The sequence below is a fragment of the Rhododendron vialii genome, chromosome 8a (genome assembly GCF_030253575.1).
Source record: "Rhododendron vialii isolate Sample 1 chromosome 8a, ASM3025357v1".
Taxonomy (NCBI): Eukaryota; Viridiplantae; Streptophyta; class Magnoliopsida; order Ericales; family Ericaceae; genus Rhododendron; species Rhododendron vialii.
In genome coordinates this window covers 33,386,439-33,405,854 of record NC_080564.1, presented here as the reverse complement: position 1 = coordinate 33,405,854, position 19,416 = coordinate 33,386,439, and the positions used below count along the sequence as shown (strand labels likewise).

The window sequence follows — 19,416 nt, the reverse complement described above, 5'->3', positions numbered from 1 at the left end:
AATAAATAGTAATTAAGTTAGGCAAAATTAATACAGTACCGGGGCGACATGACTGTCCACCTGATCCTAGACATTTGCTCCCCCACTGGGCCCCTCCTCCACTATTCAAGAGGCTCCATTACAACAATAATTTTAACACCCATTTACATACTTACACTCACAATAAAGGTGAAGCCCGCACACACTAAATGAATGTGTAAGTGGGTGTGGTAGTAGAAGGACTCATAGGTACCTGTATGTAGATGGTTAATTTCTTTAGGGCTTGTTTGTTTGGGGGCTCAAAATTTATGTGCATGGTCTTTAATAATTTTTTTTCTATTTTTCTATTTATCTTTTTTCACTTATTACTTTTAGAAATCTCTTTCAAAACCCAAATCGAACAAGGCCTTAATTGCTTAACTGCCTTACATGTAAGTACGTTCATTATATATTGACAAAATAATTTTTTTTTCCACTAATTAAAAAGCACGCACCCAAAACATCGAGAGAAAACTTTGATCAGTACAAATTAAGGTTATTCATAACGCTTCTCTCATATGAGGTGAGATCTACACATACACTTGTCACATATCATATGAGACGACGTTACAAATAACCGTTACATGCATCCAAAAAAATTCCTAAAAATGTTATTCTAGTACCAGGATTAATGCAAAACGGCCATAATGCATTTTTTTAACAGAAAAAAAAGATTTTATTAATCTTTGTAGATACAAAGATTAAAAGGACTGATAGCACAAAGGCATCACAAGAACATAAATATTTTCAACTAAGTCTGCAATTTTAGTGACTCACGACTTACTGTGCACCGTTACACCTTCAAAAAAGTTGTTAATTTTTCGAGTATATTTTCCGTTCCACTTTTATCCTCTGAGCTTAAGCATTTGAGAATTCGAATAATGCTGAAAATTCTATTTATGTCCGTAATAAAATAAACAAATTAGAATCTGCGCGCTAGCTATCAAACAAATATGTTCTTAAATTCTTTCCAGTGCATGCAGCACTATATTGAGTTGAGAGTGTCATTGGTGCTAGCTAGCACAAATTATTCTGTACTCGTTTTACTCCAAAGGCATCCATACAAGGTGTGTTAATGCTTTTGTCACATCAATTCTTATCTTGATTGAACCAAAATAAAAAATGGTGCAATGGATAAATCATTACGATATTCATAGGGTCACACACCCAGGGGTTGCTTTAGTAATTCGGGCGGATGATCAATCTTTGGAAGTATTTCTCAAGGTATGGGCCGGATTCGATTCCCATAGGATGAGTACCTTGAAGTAAGTGGAAAGCCGTGACTCATTTGGCCGCGCTACCTCCTTCTGAGTTTAGAGTTGTGCAATCGGGTCTATTTAGTGGCCTGACTGTAGGGTTGTTCCTTCGTTACCCCCAAAAAAATCCATAGGGTGTTTGGGTGGGATAAAGAATCAATACAATCAGTTAATTATCCATCAAATTCATCAGTAATAGTAGTATTTTTATCAAAAATTAAAATATCGTAGTTTGTCTATATGACTATTTAAAAGAATTGTGAACTCAAAAAAACATCAGTTTGCGACTCTGTATTTAACATTTCCCAATTATTAATAGAAGAGAAAAAAATTGAAATCATAAATAAGTTGGAGAATTTTATATCTCAATATATATTCGGTATACTTAGAGCATCTACATCAGCCTTTTTAAATTTAGACCAAATTAAATCTTCAAAGCCATTTTCTACTTTATCTAGTTATTTTTTAAAATTTTCACTGCATTAGACTCTCTATTATAGCTCTATTATTTTGATTTTTTTTTTCTGTTAATGTTCTATTTAAGTATTTTTGGCTTTATTTTAAAAAAAAGTAATGGTTGTGAAATGAGGGAAAGTGAACATACAATTAATAATTAAATAAGATTAATGAAGGAATAATGCCTCTTCTCTTTCGAGGAGGTATTGTAACAAACAAAAATTGCTGAAACACTTTAGGAAGGCTTAGGAATGGCTGATTTTAGGATTTTACTCTGTAATTTGTTATAGGATGAGGCCGATCAAAAAAATTATATATAGGATGAGATTTGGAGAACGGGATGTGCATGTGAAAGCTACACAATATATGGACATAGTAATTACAAATAACCGTGAATTAGAAAAAATTTCCTTCTCAATCTACTTCTCGGAAATTTTCATTATAAGAATAAGTTTCAAATATGGTCCATCTAATTGCCAAGTTCATAAAATAGTCCAATACAACAAATGTTACAAATCTTTTTAATTCCGTTAGATGTATTCAGGGATAGCATCAGAGATATTAAGAATGTATAATCATACAGAATTCCAACTCGAATTTAATTTTTTGAACGTCCACTCACTCAAAAGTGAAACCTCTATCACACTTGTTTCCTTAACTGACCTAGAAAAATAGAAAAATAAAATAGTTCCAAGATTACATATAATCAAATAAGGAGTAGAGCTTAAAACTCTATTTACCTAAAAGGCTCCAATAAAATATCTACATCCTTCAATCCCAGACAGAGATCATGAAACTCCAAATCATCTAAACTAATAGTTCAAGTTGTATTGAACAACAATTTTATTCTCTTACCTATTAGTTAAAAAAAAAAGAATATGACGCGAAGAATTACTATTGGCCGCAAAAAATTACTCCTGCCGCGAAGAATTACTTTTGGCCGCGAAAAATTACTTTGGGCGCTACGAATTACTCTTGGCCGTTAATAATTGCACTTGGCCGCATCGAATTTGTGGCCAAGTGCAATTCGATGCGGCCAAGTGCAATTCGTAGCGGCTAAGTGCAATTCGTAACGGCCAAATGCAATTTGATGCGGCCAAGTGTAACTCGTAGCGGCCAAGTGCAATTTGATGCGGCCAAGTGCATGCAATTTAATGCGCCCAAGTGCAATTCGATGCGGCCAAAAGTATCTCGATGTGGCCAAGTGCAATTCGATACGGCCAAAAGTAATTCTTGACTAGTAGTAATTCTTCGCAGCCACGAGAAATTCAATGCAACTAAGAGTAATTCTTTGCAGTCAAGAATAATTCATCACGGCCAGGAGTAATTCTTTTGCTGCTAGGAGTAATTTTATGTGGCCAATAGTAATTCTTTGTTTTAATCTCAACCATTGGCTTCAATGGTTGAACTGGAGTGTCTTTTTTTGTATCTCCGGAATGCTCCCGATATATATATATATCGGACACCCAAAAAAACACCTAAAAAAATACCTCATAGTTTCCGATCAAATTTTAATGATCCGAGCCGCTCAATGTGATCAGAATGTGATTTTAAGGGTACTCGTGAAAAATCAGCAAAAAAATGACCGGGAAGGGCTTGATCTGAACAGTTTCGAACAGTTTTTTATTGAACGGTTCAAATAAAAACTGCTCAAATTTAGCCTTTCCCGGTCATTTTTTTGCTAATTTCTCGCGAGCACCCTTAAAATCACATTCTGCACACATTGAACGGTTCGGATCATAAAAATTTGATCGGAAACTATGAGATTGAAATTTGGGGTGTTTTTTTTAGGTGTTTTTTTAGGGTGTCCCTTGAACCATCCCGTATATACGGGTTCCGGTGAGGGATCCCGCATTTTTTTAAAATGCGGGACTCCCCTTCCCGATTGAATTTCGATGATCCGAGCCGCTCAAAGTGATCAGAACGTGATTTTAAGGGTCCTCGCGAGAAATCAGCAAAAAAAATGACCGGGAAGGGCTTCATCCAAGCAGTTTTCATCGAACGGTTCAAAAAAAACTGCTCGGATGAAGCCCTTCCCAGTCATTTTTTTCGCTGATTTCTCGCGAGGACCCTTAAAATCACGTTCTGCACACATTGAACGGTTCGGATTTTCAAAATTTGATCGGAAAATGAAAGTTCCGCATTTTAACAAAGTGAGGGATCCCTTACTTGATAATTTGTGTGTGTGTATATATATATATATTCTTCAAATTAGCATAGAAGAAGTTAGAAAGACCCATAACAACAACGAAGATAAAAAAAACATCCAACAAAAAGTTGAATGAAGCCCTGAAACTCTTCCACCAAAGCAAGAAGCAGCAAACACCCAAAACCATGAGACCTAATTATAACAGAAGCTTTCAAAAGCGGACACCAACACCACCTTAAACACAAGAGAAGTAGTACGAGTAAATTGGCCCGGACTTCCTTGACCGTCGACCAACATAGATATATGAACATATGTACACCTATACATACTCTAGTTACACAAGCAATTAAGCATGTATATCAGTACTTGGAAGTACAATGTATGTGTGCATATTAGACATGTGTACATGTGAGGTAAGGGGATTGGGGCCCCATGGCCCAAGGGGCTAAACGTAGAGACATGCATGTGGAGGAAAGATAGTAGCACATGCAGCACTACGTGGCCGGCATTGCCTGACTGTTAATTAAGTATCCATGCATGCACGTAGGAGCATGTGGTTTGATCAGGATAATATATCAAAAAAAACTCTGAGAATGGCTGGTTGTCCATTGTCTAAGGATCTCTCTCTCCATGTTAGTATTTGGCAATTAATAACAAGATTCAAATATTATTCTTGTCTCTCCTCCCCCTCTCATCAACATATCCAAACACCCCTCTTCCCGCACATCATGTTGGACACAAAGCTACACGATTTAGGTGACATTCATTTTTTAAGACCCGGAATCGATCGATTCCACCAATCACAACCTTTGATCGATATCGTATAAGCTAGAACATCGATCGTAAATTGGAACCCCCGGTACAGTTATCTCACACAAGTTTTTGCTTGAGAGGAGGGTGGACCAAATTATTTTGCGATCAGTGGAAGTCGGACTAGAACTTTGTCATTGTGTGGCGTACCAATCACAACCTTTTTGGTTTCGAGAAATTGTAGGATCGGATTTTGATAGTTTTAGCTTTTAAAAAGTTATTGTGAGTGTTTGTAAAAAACTTTTATCAACGTATTTTGGGAATTCTTAAAACTTGAAAAGGGGTCCAAATATGATTCTAAAGAAGCTGAGTTTGAGGTGCTTTTCGGATTAGATTTTAAGTTCTCAGTATTCTAAAAGTTTCAATTTTAGTTTTTGTGGTAAACAAAACCAGCTTTTAATTCCGCTTAATTTTAATTGTGGCAAAGAAGTTTATCAGGTTCTAGTATTCTACTATACAAAATAGAATATATATAATCTAAAGCTGAATTTGAAGGTAAAATCTAAAATCTTTTCCAAGAGCTATTACACGGAATCAGGAATCCTGTAGTGCAAAACTTTTCTATGGTATACCAAAATTTATACGTATATGGTGTTCTTAAAGTGAGTTGTGGTAAGTATATATTCTAGATATAGTAGTAAGTATTTCAGATATTAAATACTTACCACCTGCACTGGAATTTTTATGGAATATTTACCATTGTATTTGAAATACTTACCACTGTATATCACTTTTGGGATACCGTACACCAAAACATTTTGGCATACCATAGACGGATTCTGTAGTGCACCCCTCACTTCTGCCATTCTTATCACTTGACCTAATCTTTAGAATTATTGTACATTGTATATGCATTAATGGAGGGGAAAATATTCTTTGTCATCTCAGACATTTTCGAGGTAGGCCATTAATTCCATTGTTGGATATGCAGGTGGGTGGGTCTTAATCGGTTGGTGATCATCATGGTGGATAAAGTTAGCACTTGCTTGGCTAAATGGGAATTAAGTTGGGTACGTCGTGGTGGTACTTTCCTTTCTTGATGATAATCATATGGTTCCAACCATAAATACAAAATAAATAAGAAAATGCAACAGTGCCCTACGTTCTGAATTGAATGAAAATCCAAGGGGTTGCCTGGCGCTCAAGATTTGGGATTTTGGAATTCATTTCCCCTTAAAAGTGTTGGGTTCGAAACCTTTTAGGTTCATCAACCTTTATCAGGATAGTCCATCCATGGTTTTGACCTGACTTCAATGGACTCCAGGCCCGTTATATATCCAATTAGAGTAAATCTTGTTTTTAGCTAGGTTGCATTCTATGCTATTCCATGGTTAATCTTTTCAAAATTGAGAAAATAAGAAGAGAAACCGAGGATAGGTTCAGTTGGGTTAGTGGACGGGTAAGATTGAGTCTTTAGGGATTAGTCAATGTGCGCGTATATTGACATGAAATTAACCCTGAGTTATAAGGAAATGTTAGAAGTGAATGAACCACTTACTAGTTTTTCCTTCTTTTTTTTGTTGGAAATGTTTTCAACTCTACATGAGTGTGTCCCATGATACGAGCCTTCACAATGAAACTAAACCTAACGATGTTATACCTTTTTTTTTTTTTGAACGTATCGATGATTCGATATTATACCAAAAAATTAAAATTTATTCACTAGCTACTCGAGTATGAGATCAACACACATTATTGAGTGTGCTGGGTGTTTGGTCATGTACGCATCCATAAAATAAGTGCGCAGTGTGTATTTTAAATGATAACAAGTGATTGTAGAGAACCACCGCGTTGTGTTTTAGGGCTCTCTCTACTACGGAATGATGTGAGATCCGCTCCAAAATGTGTGATCCAATGTATAGTAAAAAAGAATTTTGAGACACTATGTGGCGGTGCTCCAAAAGAACTGAACAGTCACTCGTGTGGGTGGTGCATGTATGGCGTACGTGCCTCATCTTCTTTGATTCTCCACGATCACTTAATGATTTTTTTCACATGAATTAGAGTAGTATAAGTAATTACCACTTGCTAGTGGTTTATTTGTGGTGGCAAAAGGGATTAATTTATGAGATGTCAAAGAGTTCTTATCAAATCAAAAAATGTTAAAAGAGTTGCCCACTTGTTGATTATTAAACGATGGATACGTACGAGACAGGTGAGGAAAAAAGGAAGAAGGAACACACTAGCTATGCACACAGAAACATGTTTAATTACGTGCATTACCTTTTACCAGCTTTCCCATAATTAATCAAAATCAACTAAACACATTGACTAATTACACATCAGTCACAGCTAGCTAGTACTACTAACCAAAACAAATATTGTTTGAAACATTTTCCGAGAGAGAGAGAGAGAGAGACCAATATAAAATAAGTGCAAACAAACCCCCCACCTCCAAGACATTTGGTCAAGCAGGCACGAGAAAGCAACAAGTGTTTGTCTTCTATGGAATCGCATGTTCTCAAATTTTTTAAAGAGACTCGATATCCCGAAACTTGGGACTGTTGGAGGGTTTGTTTGTTCGTTAACTTTAGAGTCTCAGAAGTAGTCGAGGTGCGCACAAGCTGACCCAGATATCTAATTATAAAGAAAGCATAAAATTAAGAGTATAGTGCATATACAAGAGGTTATAACTGTTTCACACATTAGTTTGGGCACATGCCTACAGCTAGCCCGTTGGGGTTAATACGTTCGTAAGCTCCACTTCATCTCTTTGTTTAATCTTCTACAACAAATTTGGCTGTCGGGGCTTTCGATGTATTAAGAGCCTGTTCCAGAATACCTTCTTAAAAAATAAATACTTATTTTACATTTTTAATCTAAAAAATAATGTAAATGAAAAATAATTTTTTGATTTTTTTTGCCCCGTACTCCCTCCGTCCCTAAATAAGTGTCTGGCACGCAAAACTAGGCGTTAAAAATGAAGCATTTGTTTCGTTAAAAAAATCAATTTTTTTTCACAAATCAATAGATGGCAATGAGTTCTATTATATTGTGAAAAAAAATTAAAATTTTTAATAAAAAATATGCATGTTTTGTAAAGCCTAGTTTTGCGCGCCGGACACTTATTTAGGGACGGAGGGAGTATTAAAGATCTCAATGAGATCTTTCAAACAAGATCCATATTGCATATTTTTAAATTTCAATAAGCATCATTTTTGAGCTTGAAATTGCCTTCTTAAAAAATAAGTACTTATTTCACGTTCCGAAACGGGGCCTAAGATCGACAGGAGAATAACGCAATGGCGCAAGCTGAGCACGTACGTGTTATTCTACCAATGTAACGTGCTCGGATTCGAGCCAGGTGAACCCCCTTCCCCACCGCCAATATCTCTAAAAGAAGTTGACCTATGAAAAATGTTACTGATGGTGTATGTTATGGAGTAAAACGTACATATTTTTTTTTCGCTCTTTTGCTTTTGTAGTTTTTTTGGGTTCTAAAATGGAAAGGATTTTGTAGTAACACATACGGGGCCACAAAAGTAGAGTGGTAGGTCGGGTAAACATCTTGTACTCTCATGCATTTAACTGGGATTCAACCTTCACTAAATACAATCGGGACCGACATTAAGCTTAAGCTTAAGGTGCGATTGCTTTAAATCCCGAATATCTACGAATTTTAAGGTACCTCCTAAAATGGTATCCTATATAATATCCCAACAAAATAAGATTCCATTTTTAATCTTCGCTTGAGCTTCCCGAAAAATCAGGGCCGGCCTTGACACTACAACACTAATCACTTTTGTCGAGAAAAAAATATGTGGCGCCACAAAAGTAAAGGTCCATCTCACCAAACCTGATGACCAGTGGGCCTAAAACAAACAATACTACGTGTATAAGGTTTGGGCCTTTGTTCTGAATTCAATTCCATTCATATGGGTTAAAAGCGGCCCATAACTAACCTCTCTTGAATCTTCAGGTTTATGATGAAATATATTATTTTAACAAGGAAGATAAAAAAAATATTTGTGATGTGGCGCAAAATGATTCATTCGGCTGTGTCATGGTCAAAACCTCATGTGTGCTATCGGCTTTCGGAGGGACATTTCTTATGAGACTATGTTTTGATTGTAATTAGACACCCCCCAACCCAACTCAACTCGAGGATTGTGCAAAATTTACCTTTTTAAAAATTAGTTGAAGTGTAAGTAAATTGGTCTAAAAACTAGTTGAAGTGTAAGTAAATTGGTCTGATCGCCTGAGTTATAAAAAAAAAACACAAGATATGATCAAAATGTACTAAAGATTGAATCGGATGCTCTTTTGGATAATTAATCTCTTGTAGGATGGCGGAAATGCGAATCACCCTCTCCACATTCTGATTGATAAATGCAGGTACCTCATCAGCACACTTGAGCAAACTTCGACATACTACTAGGAAGCAAAAACAAGTGCTCAAAGATATTGACAAAAGACACAGAAGCAGACATTGCAGATCTTACATGATATGTTTCTATTTTTAGTTGTGTTTTATCTTTATTAGATAATATGGACTTGAATGGGGTGAAGTAACACAAGATGTAAAAACTATTACTTCCTCTACTTACGAAATGATGTGTAATTTTTAAAATTTCTTTGCACCACGTTAAAGAACTCATAAAGTACTTTAATTTAGTGTAAAGAAACTTTAAAAATGATCTTCAAAAGTATTTTATTTTTTTATCCAAAAATTGCCCGGATTTTTAAAGGGCGGACAATTTGGGATGGAAAGAGTAATTTTCATTTAAAATAGACTTCAATTACCAAAATAAAAGAAGAGAAGTTTCACGGACGTACGACGAAGGAGGTCAAATGAGTCATTTCTATTAACTTCAGTACAGTACAATAATGGTGCTCGATGTTAGTTTTAGGGTTTTCCAGTCGGTGCGATCTGCTGCTCAACTTTGGGGGGAAGTGAAAGTCATTCAAATCCTCCCAAATTCAAAATCCTCTTCAAAATCACGATACAGGTCTCTCTCTCTCTCTCTCCGGAGTTGAAATATCAGCTGCTTGAGCTGCGTATTCTTCACGCATGATCGTATATCTCTCTTCAATATCTTGAGTTATTTACTTGCAGCACATACGAATATGAGCACCACCGTACACAGAACCTCTAAATCCGGTAATAGGCAATCCCTGTTCTTCCACGATTTAGCTTCACCCGTTTCCAACCGCAGGGGAGTATCAGGAAGTGGCAAATTCACAACCCCCGGCCAGGCGGCCGCCGTCTCCGCCCTATGGCGCGAGAATTTCGCCACCTCAGACCTCCCCCCTCCTCCCGTATTCACCCTTGAGGACCGCTCAGACCTCTCCCCTGAATCCGGGATCCCCGACTACCCTATTATCTCTCCCGAACCCAGGTCCGACCCAAGGACCCCGTTCCAGAGTTCCTCGGGCCGGGGGTTTTCGACTCCGAGTAAAAGCAAGGGTGAGGCCAGCACTAGTTATAATAATAATCAGCAGAGTCCTGTGGGGGGTTTGAGTTGGTGGTTGTCGCCGGCAAAGAGTGGCGGTGGAGGTGGTGGGGAACAGCAGGGGGATGACAAGGGGAAGGGTTCGCCGGTAGAAGGTGTGGTGCAGCCGGGTGCTTTGATTACAGTTCCGCCACCGAGGGAGGTTGCGAGGCCAGAGATGCACAGGAATGCGGTGGCATTTGGAAACCTCGACGAGGAAGAATGGATCACTGTTTATGGGTATTGTTTAAACTTACTCCTTTGTTGCATTTTTGCATGTATTTGTGAACTGCTTTTGGTATATTGGACTTTAGTGTGTGTAGTTTGTGAAGTGATGCTTTGTTTTGGTGATGATCATGAGAAGTTGTTGCACAATTATAGTGCATGATGCTAGATTATGACGTTTATGCCAGGTGGCTTATGCAAAATATGACTGTTGGATACGGAATTAGGACATTGTTGTAGTTATAATCTGTAGAGGTTCTTTTGTTGTGGATAGCAAGCACTTATGTAATTTTTTTTGTGCAATTTCGTTTAGGATTTGAAAATCGTATTTTGCACCTTTTTTCATATTAGCAAAGTAACTATAGGCTTAGAAATGAAATGGTAATAATATGGAGGCGTTCATTCCCCTTAGGATACTTGAAAGTGTCATCTTTGTTTTTGCAACTCTGAGCGTTAAAATTTTGGTGCATTGGCATTTGCAAATGGTGCCCATGAAGTTTCTTTAGTGTTGGAAACTAGCTGTCTTATATCTCTTGGTGCTTTTGGGAGGAACATGAAGTTGGTTGGATATGGGACGGTTTCTGTTGTCAAACTTGGTGTTTGTTGCAAGTAGAGCTGTAGCTAAGTGGACGGCACATGTACTCCCATGCATTTGACAAGGTTTCAAACCTCAATAAGTACAACTAACAATGCTAACTTTCACCAAGCAAAAAAAAGCAAAAAAAAAAAAAAAACCCAAATGAACTCAGTGTTTGTTCTCCCAGGTTGTTGGTTTTATGGGTTCGAGTTGAGGAATTTTTGGCAGCTTTTATCCCTATATTGAACAACGAGGAACACAATTTTGTACTGCTTCTTGATTGATGGGAACACTTCTTTCGTGGACAATAAGGATAAGATAGTATCAGTGACTTTTATTCTGACAATTGTATTGTTAGTGTATGTGTTGCATCTGTCCTTTGCTTTTGTTAGTAGAGGAGAGAACCAAAAGAAAATATTTCTTCTAAAATTTGACACAGATGCGAGTGATTGAGTTTATGAAGGAAAATATGCAAAGTACTTGATGTGTTGTTCATATCAATTACTGAAGAGACTAGGCAATAACAGATGATATGATGACAATGTGCTGTTCTTTACTTTGTTTTCTTGGGCGAGTCAGGTGTCTTATGGATTTTTCGCACATTAGGAAGGGAACATAGAGTTTCTAGGATCTTTGCTGTGCATTCCACTTCAGGCATACATCCTTATTCTAGGTATCGTTAGGATTTGGATATGCATTTACTAGTATTATGCAGTTTTTTCATTCTATACCTTTGATATTCTTTATTCTGTTTGCCCAGATTTTCCCCAGGGGACACGAATTTAGTTTTGCGGGAGTTTGAGAAATGCGGTGTGGTCTTGAAACATGTTCCTGGGCCTCGAGAAGCTAATTGGATGCACATTCTGTATCAGGTTTAGCCCATTTCCCTTGATTTCAAATCTGAGCTGTGTACATTTTTTTTATGCTTTCTTTTTCCTTCAGCATTGATTTTTCAAAATTTTGTTATATAGTTGCGTTCTTTCTGGGCTTATGTCATTCTCATTTTCGAAAGAAAAAACCTTGCTACTCATGCAGCATATGTTATGACGGAACAAAGTCAAGAATCAATAAACAGATCAACACACTAGTCGGCAGTCGCGGACTGTGTCCGATAACTATTATAATTCTATAAACCCTAAATAACCTTTTATATAAATAAATGAACCCAACAGTATTGAACCAGGTGAATTAAATCCAATGTCAAAAAAAATGGGCCAGACATAGTCCCTCAGGTCAATGATGGGCAGTACTGTCCAAACACGAGTTCCGCGTTTTGTTGAGTAGTATAGAGTACAGTTTGTACGCAATAGCTGGTATACTAAGACGTCAAGGAAAACCAAAACTGGGCTTAATTAAGCATTGTTGGTAGTTGTGATCTTGACCATGTCATGTGGATGGACGGCCTAAGTTTCCCATGCGTGCCCACTGACCAGGCATATGCTTTCCCCTCAAGTAGTCATTATCAAGAACTTCATTTGAACTGGCTGCAGTTGGCAAAATTTTTGCCCCTTCCCTGCCAATAGAGGTTGTGGATTGCAGGTTTAGATGATCATTGATAACACATTCAGAGTGGATCTTTTGGGTTGATGGTGGGCACTAAGAGGAAGATCACCTGCCGATCAAAAAAGAAGAAGAAGAGAGAGATCACCTATGGTGGCACTAATAGGGGTTGATGGTGGGCACTAATAGGGGATGCGAATACAATTGTACTGTAGTGCAATATGTGATGAGATTGAAATTGTGGGAAAATATGCAGCTTTTCCAACAAATTATGGACAAAAAATGCTAGAGACACACATAAGGTTACCTAATTACATGGGACCAGTAGCTACAGGGAAATACGAACCAAGTGTAGGAAACACTGGGCATTTGGACCAGGCATATTAGCATATGTCAGGAGAGGAGGAGACCCAAAGATATCAAGCTCAGCTGCCCATCGGACTACAACAGCTAAGAGCAGGAACCATGATTAGCTTAATGCCTTTCTTAGACTTCTACTGGGTACTGGGAAAACTAGATTGATCAGCAGCCGTAGTTGCAGTGTAAAAGGCATTAGTTGGGATTGGTGTACTTAGTTTTTTGATAAGTGGTGTGCCCTTACATGAATTCAATTTGTTGTACATCACTGTTTAAGCAGTAAGTGCCTAAGTTTTTTTGCATGTTTTTTTGTTGCAGAATCGGTCTGATGCACAGAAAGCTCTAAGCAAGAATGGAATGCAGATAAATGGAGTTCTCATCGTTGGGGTGAAGCCAGTTGATCCATCACAACGCCAATTTCTGAATGAAAGGCTGAAAAATCAAGGCTTCATGCCTATGCCCCCTCCACTGGGTAAAACCTCAGAGCCAAACACCTTGAGAGCATCTCCTCATCCTTACTATTATCAAAATGGAAGTAATACTCCCCGGCAGTCAGCTGGTACCATTGCCACCCCTGCAAAATCTGTGGTGTCCAAAATTATGGACTTGATGTTTGGTGTCTAGTTCATCTTTTTCTCCTGTCAATTTCGTCCTGGGTGCTTTCCTTTTCATGTTGATCTTACTTCTGTAGCACTATACTTCTGTTCAAGGCTGTCCAATTTGCAACTCCTACCGGCAAAGCGACAACGAATGTTCAATACACTTGAGGTTTTCAGTGAATTGTTTCTTTTACGGATTCCCCTTGGAAAAAATTATTCACCTCTGACTGAGAAGTTTGATGTTGGGGTTGTGTCCTAAATTTTGTTAAGAGTTATTTAAATTTTGTGACAGTTATTTCTTTATAGAAAACATTCGAGCTGGTTTATTGCCTGTGGAAAAGCTTCAGTGTTTTTTTGTTGTCTTATTGGTCAATAGTGTACTTTTTCTTATTTTCATTCTTCTCATTTATCCTGTGTTATTTATCTTCTTTTGGAGGCTAATATACTTTCTTTTGCATCTCCAGCACATGGCTTCAAATTGGAGTTGCCAAATTTTTTTTGAAGGCTTCAAATTCTCTCTCCAACCTTTATGTCAAATTTTATTATTCTTTTATAACATCAGGTCACCTTTTTTGAACAATTTCAAATTTAGCATGAGGTGAGCTTGTCTTCAAATTTGGCATTAGGGAGCCTCCCTTCAAATCCCAACCCAGGGGTGTGTTGTGTAGTATGTTGTGCAATCTCATCCGTTCAAAAGTATTTTAGATGGTCCAGATGCAAATGAAATTTTTTTAGGGAAAAGTTAAACTCTTCTCCGGTAAGGTTTTATTTAAATCTAAATCATTAATTGTCAGAAATGAACGGTTTGGATGTTACACAACACATTATGCAGCTCACATTGCACAACATGCCCCGGGTCCTTCAAATCCACGTGGCTTTGAGATAGAGAAAGGCAGGAGGGTTGGGTCGCTTGTGTTGTCTATAAAAGAGCTGTTATTAGCTCCACGTCACTTTTAACATCTTCGGTTAGGTTAGAAATGGCGAAGTAAAAAAGTCTTTACAAGGAAATTGCTTGGTTCTGAGGCTTTATATTTTCTCGCTCTTTCAATGATTGTTGTGAAAATAAGAAAATTGCTTGGTTCACTACGCAAAATTCAGATGAAGGAAAAAATTTCATGCATGCTCATTTTTCCCTTCATCGAGATTATCTTTTTTTTTTTTAGAAGCACAAACATACTACATTTATAAGAAAAACAAAGTACAAAGGACACTATCTTTCCGAAAATACAAAGAAAACAACATAAAAACGAAACAAAATACAAAAGCCGCAAAAAACAGTTACAGTAGTTGGAAACCCATGAGTCTACCAAAAATTGGGTTTTAGAAGAACTAGATCTGCATAACAATACGACTTTTACGTAGTTTTCATTCATAACCTATCTAACTTTTACGTAATTTCATTCAATTATTATAGACTAAAGGAAAAATGGTGTGTTCATCAAATAGAAAGTGTGATTGCCGAGATGGACGGCACGGAGTGGGCCTTGCACTACGGGTACCCGGTTCCCCTATAAAATTTCGAAAAAATAACCACCACTTTCCTTTGATCACAGGCGGAGCGTAACTGCCTCGCACGTGAGAGTAACTGCCACATTCACCACGTTCGTTCATAAACGATAACCGTTTATTTCCCTCCAAAACCACAAATCCCCTGTTTTTAAACCTCTTTCCCATCACCATTCGAAGTCGCACAAATTATTGCCAGCAGTTTCCACAGCCGATTCCTCCTGCTACTGTACTGACCTTTGTATTTGAAGAGAAAAATACTACCGAAGAAGACAAAGATGGCTTCTGCCCCATCCCTCTTCTGCTGCATGTTTTTTATCGTATCCATAGCCGCCACGAACTCCCCTGTTGAAGCTTCCAAGGAATTCAAAGTCGGTGGCTCCGAGGGTTGGCGAACCCCCGATGCGAATGAATCCGCAATTTACGATCAGTGGGCCGCGAGGAAACGATTTCGAGTCGGTGATTCTCTCCGTGAGTCTCTTATTGCTCTCAAATCTTGTGTCCTTTCTTTTCTTTTAAATTTATGATGATTTTTTCAAGTGAAAAACTACTTGATAAATTCCGACGTACCCAAAAAAAAAAACTACTTGATGAAACTTCATAAGTGAACTCATGTTCTAGACCGTATTTCTAGTAGTAATTTTTTGTGAAAGCCACAAGGGTTTTTGGTTGTAAAAATATTTGTTGGGGATTACATGTTATTTGTGCAGCGACATTCGAAACTGCTTCGTACTCCGAAGTTTTTCTCCACATATTGTTCAGGCGTGCGTAGCCAAGGATTCATTAACAGTGGGGGTCAAGTTTCCAATTGGCCTACTAATCTTGAAACTGATCCCACCGTCCACTAGAGGAGACAAAGTCACGTATGAACTTGCATAACACAAGAACTGATAGCACGCGGTCGAGAGTAGTACTGTATTTACTAGCCATATCCCTAAATCCTTACATTAATACTCCATATTTTGCTTTCTTTCTTCTTCCACGCAGGTTTTGAATACAAGAACGATTCAGTTCTTGTGGTTGACAAATTTGGCTACTACCACTGCAACACAAGCAATCCAATCTCCACCTTCAACCATGGAAACACTACCGTTGTCAATCTCGACAAGCCGGGCCCCATCTACTTCATAAGCGGGGACCCAAACCACTGCAAAGACGGCCAGCGGCTCGTCATCGAAGTGATGAGTTTGCACCAAGTAGCCCACTCTCCTCCATCCATTGCCAATCCACCGGATTCAGCCATGTCGCCTTCGTCTCTTTCGGGTTCCGGTGTCTCTGATTCGGTCACTCTGGTTTCAGTCTCGGTGGCTGTTATTGCCACTTCTGTTACTTTGTTTTCCGCACCATTTCCATTTGTTGGCTATGTGTGATGAGTTCTTGGTATGGTTTTCTGTGTTTTTTGAGTTTTTGCATTTGAGTACTTAATTATTGATGACTATTTGTTGAAGATTCATTGTTATATTTTGTTGGGAGTTTATATAGTAGAACCATTATTCTGTTTTTTTTTTTTTTACCCTTTTTCTTTTTCGTGGGTGTCGCCAATCTTAAATGGATCGTTGAATCTTTAGCATCGTTGAAGCGCTTTTAAAGTGAAGATTGTTTCATTAGGCTGGTCCAATCACTTAGTATTTGCGTTGGTGTGACTGGTTCTGCGCTTTTCTCTAACTTAAATCATGTGAGTGGTTCTTACAGTGAAGTCCATCACTTTATGTGATTGAAATAAAACGCTTTCTCTAATTTAAATGTGATTGGGGTATATGGTAAGACCCGTTCTTTTGTGACGACGCTTATATGTAATTGCTCTCTGAACAAGCAAAATATTTTTCTTTCCAAAATTTAGAGGGATCACATAAATTAGTCTTGTATGGAGAATACAAGTTCAGACCTTGTCAAAGACTTGTTTCACCGCATGGCCTTGAAGCGTTCTCTCTTCCTAGCTAGTCGTTGTGCCCGGGCTGTGAGGGCTCTCAGAAGCGGGTTATCGCGAATTATATCATGCATGGTTTACCAAGTCTAGTAATAATTTTTTTTTTGTTTTAAAAATCAGAGTAAAAAACATTATCTCCAAAGTTATCTCTTTTCCAGTTTCCTTGAGTAACCCAACTAAAAAGTTAATCTCTTTTGCTTGAGTTACCCAACTGAACAAAAATCTTGGCCTAAGTTTTCACAAATGTCGTTTGTTGTCTGACAAGAAAGCCCTCTATCTCTCACCCAAGCAACCGTTTGAGACGTTCTGCTTAAGCCACATAGACAAGACAACTAACGACATATTAAAGCAATATTAATCACAAGGAATTAAGCAAAGAAAAGAACGAGGCCTTGTCCTTTTTTTTCAGTTAATGATTTTTACGTCTTACCAAACGATTTATCTCTGGTGACTCCGTCCGGTGTATTTATAGGTGTGCTAAATATGTTGGAACTTTGACGTGTAGGACGCCTTGATGTGCTCAATTGAATTTTTTTCACTGTGGTCTATATCAATTAGTTTTTAGAGTATGTTGATTAGATCATTTAGTAAAAAAAATTAAGTTGATCGGATATCATTAGTTCCTTGGTCGGACAACATCACTTCTACAAAAACGGTTTGTCATTATAATTATAAAAAATGTACTATGCAACAAATCTATCTCACTTATGAAGATACCAATGTCCAATAAACTTAATTTTAGTATACATGTGTTTTTCGCCACCTTTACAAAATGAACGCTTTGGATCATGATGACAAAATTTCAATTGAGTACACCGAGGCGCCCTACACCCCAATAATGCATTGCCGCACTACAGTATCCCCTGGTCCGACGCTCCTCTTTATTTAGCTGTGATGCATAAGGTTGAATTGAAGCACTATTGCAATTTGTACCTGTCATTCCCTTACGATTTCGATGGCTTGTTGTGAGTTATTTAACAATTTACCTCAAATAACTGATTGGGTCTTTTTTCCCTCCTTAAATAAATTGTTTCCCTCGGGAATAAAAATCCATTAATTTTTCGATAACCTAATATATTGTGAAAAAAGAGTAACTAGGCACATTAATTGGTTTAATCTTTGAAGGTGGATTTGGCCATGGCAAAAATCCTCGCAAATCCTTTTCACTATGTGAAAATAAACTCATACTTTGAAGCCTCTCAACGGCATTGTTTTCTACTTGTTTTTTTCTTTCTTTGTTTGCTATTGCATCATTAACGGCTATATCAAAGGGCGTACGTCCTTATTGCAGTTTTGATGCTTTGCCAAATTTGGTCAATTTCGTCACACAATCAATGCATTAATCAAGCTTTCAAACCACGTGAAGGTGTATCTCTCACATAATTGGACATGGTCAACAAAGGAGACGATGATTTTCGAGGAACATGAAGTAGCGAGCTTGATTTCTAAGGCTAGACACATAACGTGCGTACTCGTGCATGAGCGAGAGCGGGAGTGTGAAAGCTTCTTTCAAAAAACATCTCAAACTACTAAAATTCGCGAGAGAAGATTGATGGCGCCAGCACAAAACGAGAAATGAGATCGAGAACGGAGGCTTTTTTGAAAGATTATGTGACTAAGTTGTCTCCGAAAAATTCATTATCTTGATATACTGAATGCATAACGACAGATACCTAGTATCACATTCCGCAATATACCATCATATAAGCTTCTTTTTCTCTTTCTTTTTAATGGGTACCATCGTATAAGCCTATTGAATTCCCATAAGTAGATAGCGGGATTGAACCGCCAAGATTAATCGAGGGGCGTGAAAGCTGGTCCGAACACCTGAATTGTAAAATATAAAATATACAAGAATAATGAATACCTTCATAGAATAGAAGTTAATGAATGTTTTTGGATGGACTTCATTTGGCTTTATTTTATGAACTGTGATCATAGACTACCACCATTGCATCATTAGTAATTTAATTGGTAGGTAAGAAATTATTCAAACGATCATTATCGACTATACAGATATAAATTACGGATTGAACAGAACCGTTGTTTAATCAATATCCTCATATATCCCTGTCATTATAGTATTATTTGTAAATTTAGAGAGAGAGAGAGAGAGAGAGAGAGAGAGAGAGAGAGAGAGAGAGAGAGAGAGAGAGAGAGAGAGAGAGGGAGGGAATATAACTAAAGTGTTGATATAAAATTGAGGCATGCCTTGCATACCATTTTTTTTTTATAACCGAGCAACAGTCCTACAGCCGAGCTACAACTAGACCCGATTGTGTAACTCAAACCTCGGGTGAAACTAGTGCGGCCACACCAATCACGGCCCCCACTTACTATCAGGGTACCGCATATCATCTTTGTATAACTAACTACACAAAAGTACAATTGTGGAAACAAAACTTATGCATATAGATTTGGTTGGAGAAGCAATCAAGAGCAAGTCCAGTGGTCCGAAAATGAATTCGAGCAATTGCAAAAAAAAAAAAGCAACGAAATTTGCAAAAATAGTGCCCCAATGGCCTGCCATTTTTTGCTTTGGCCATTTATTTTGCCATTTTCTCCCGAGAATGGCTTTGCTATTTGTGCAGCATCATCAAATCC

At 37.8% G+C, this 19,416-nt stretch overlaps 2 protein-coding genes across 2 annotated transcripts; both read left to right on the top strand.

The window, feature by feature from the left end:
• Positions 1–9,515: 9,515 nt before the first annotated feature.
• On the top strand, positions 9,516–13,710 carry LOC131299257 (nuclear pore complex protein NUP35). Its single transcript, XM_058324900.1, has 4 exons — positions 9,516–9,638; positions 9,746–10,361; positions 11,684–11,795; positions 13,099–13,710. The coding sequence occupies exons 2-4, from the start codon at positions 9,757–9,759 to the stop codon at positions 13,402–13,404; spliced, it is 1,023 nt and encodes a 340-aa protein (XP_058180883.1). The 5' UTR covers positions 9,516–9,638; positions 9,746–9,756; the 3' UTR covers positions 13,405–13,710.
• Positions 13,711–15,043: 1,333 nt separating this feature from the next.
• Positions 15,044–16,367, top strand: LOC131299270 (early nodulin-like protein 7). The gene is made up of 2 exons (XM_058324915.1): positions 15,044–15,356; positions 15,873–16,367. The coding sequence occupies exons 1-2, from the start codon at positions 15,164–15,166 to the stop codon at positions 16,253–16,255; spliced, it is 576 nt and encodes a 191-aa protein (XP_058180898.1). The 5' UTR covers positions 15,044–15,163; the 3' UTR covers positions 16,256–16,367.
• Positions 16,368–19,416: the final 3,049 nt, after the last annotated feature.

Excerpts from the sequence above, each read along its gene's own strand:
- LOC131299257 (XM_058324900.1), top strand. The coding sequence starts at position 9,757 with ATGAGCACCACCGTACACAGAACCTCTAAATCCGGTAATAGGCAATCC. Across the intron at positions 10,362-11,683 it reads GAATGGATCACTGTTTATGG|ATTTTCCCCAGGGGACACGA; the intron begins GTATTGTTTAAA and ends CTGTTTGCCCAG. Across the intron at positions 11,796-13,098 it reads GGATGCACATTCTGTATCAG|AATCGGTCTGATGCACAGAA; the intron begins GTTTAGCCCATT and ends TTTTTGTTGCAG.
- LOC131299270 (XM_058324915.1), top strand. The coding sequence starts at position 15,164 with ATGGCTTCTGCCCCATCCCTCTTCTGCTGCATGTTTTTTATCGTATCC. Across the intron at positions 15,357-15,872 it reads TCGAGTCGGTGATTCTCTCC|GTTTTGAATACAAGAACGAT; the intron begins GTGAGTCTCTTA and ends TCTTCCACGCAG.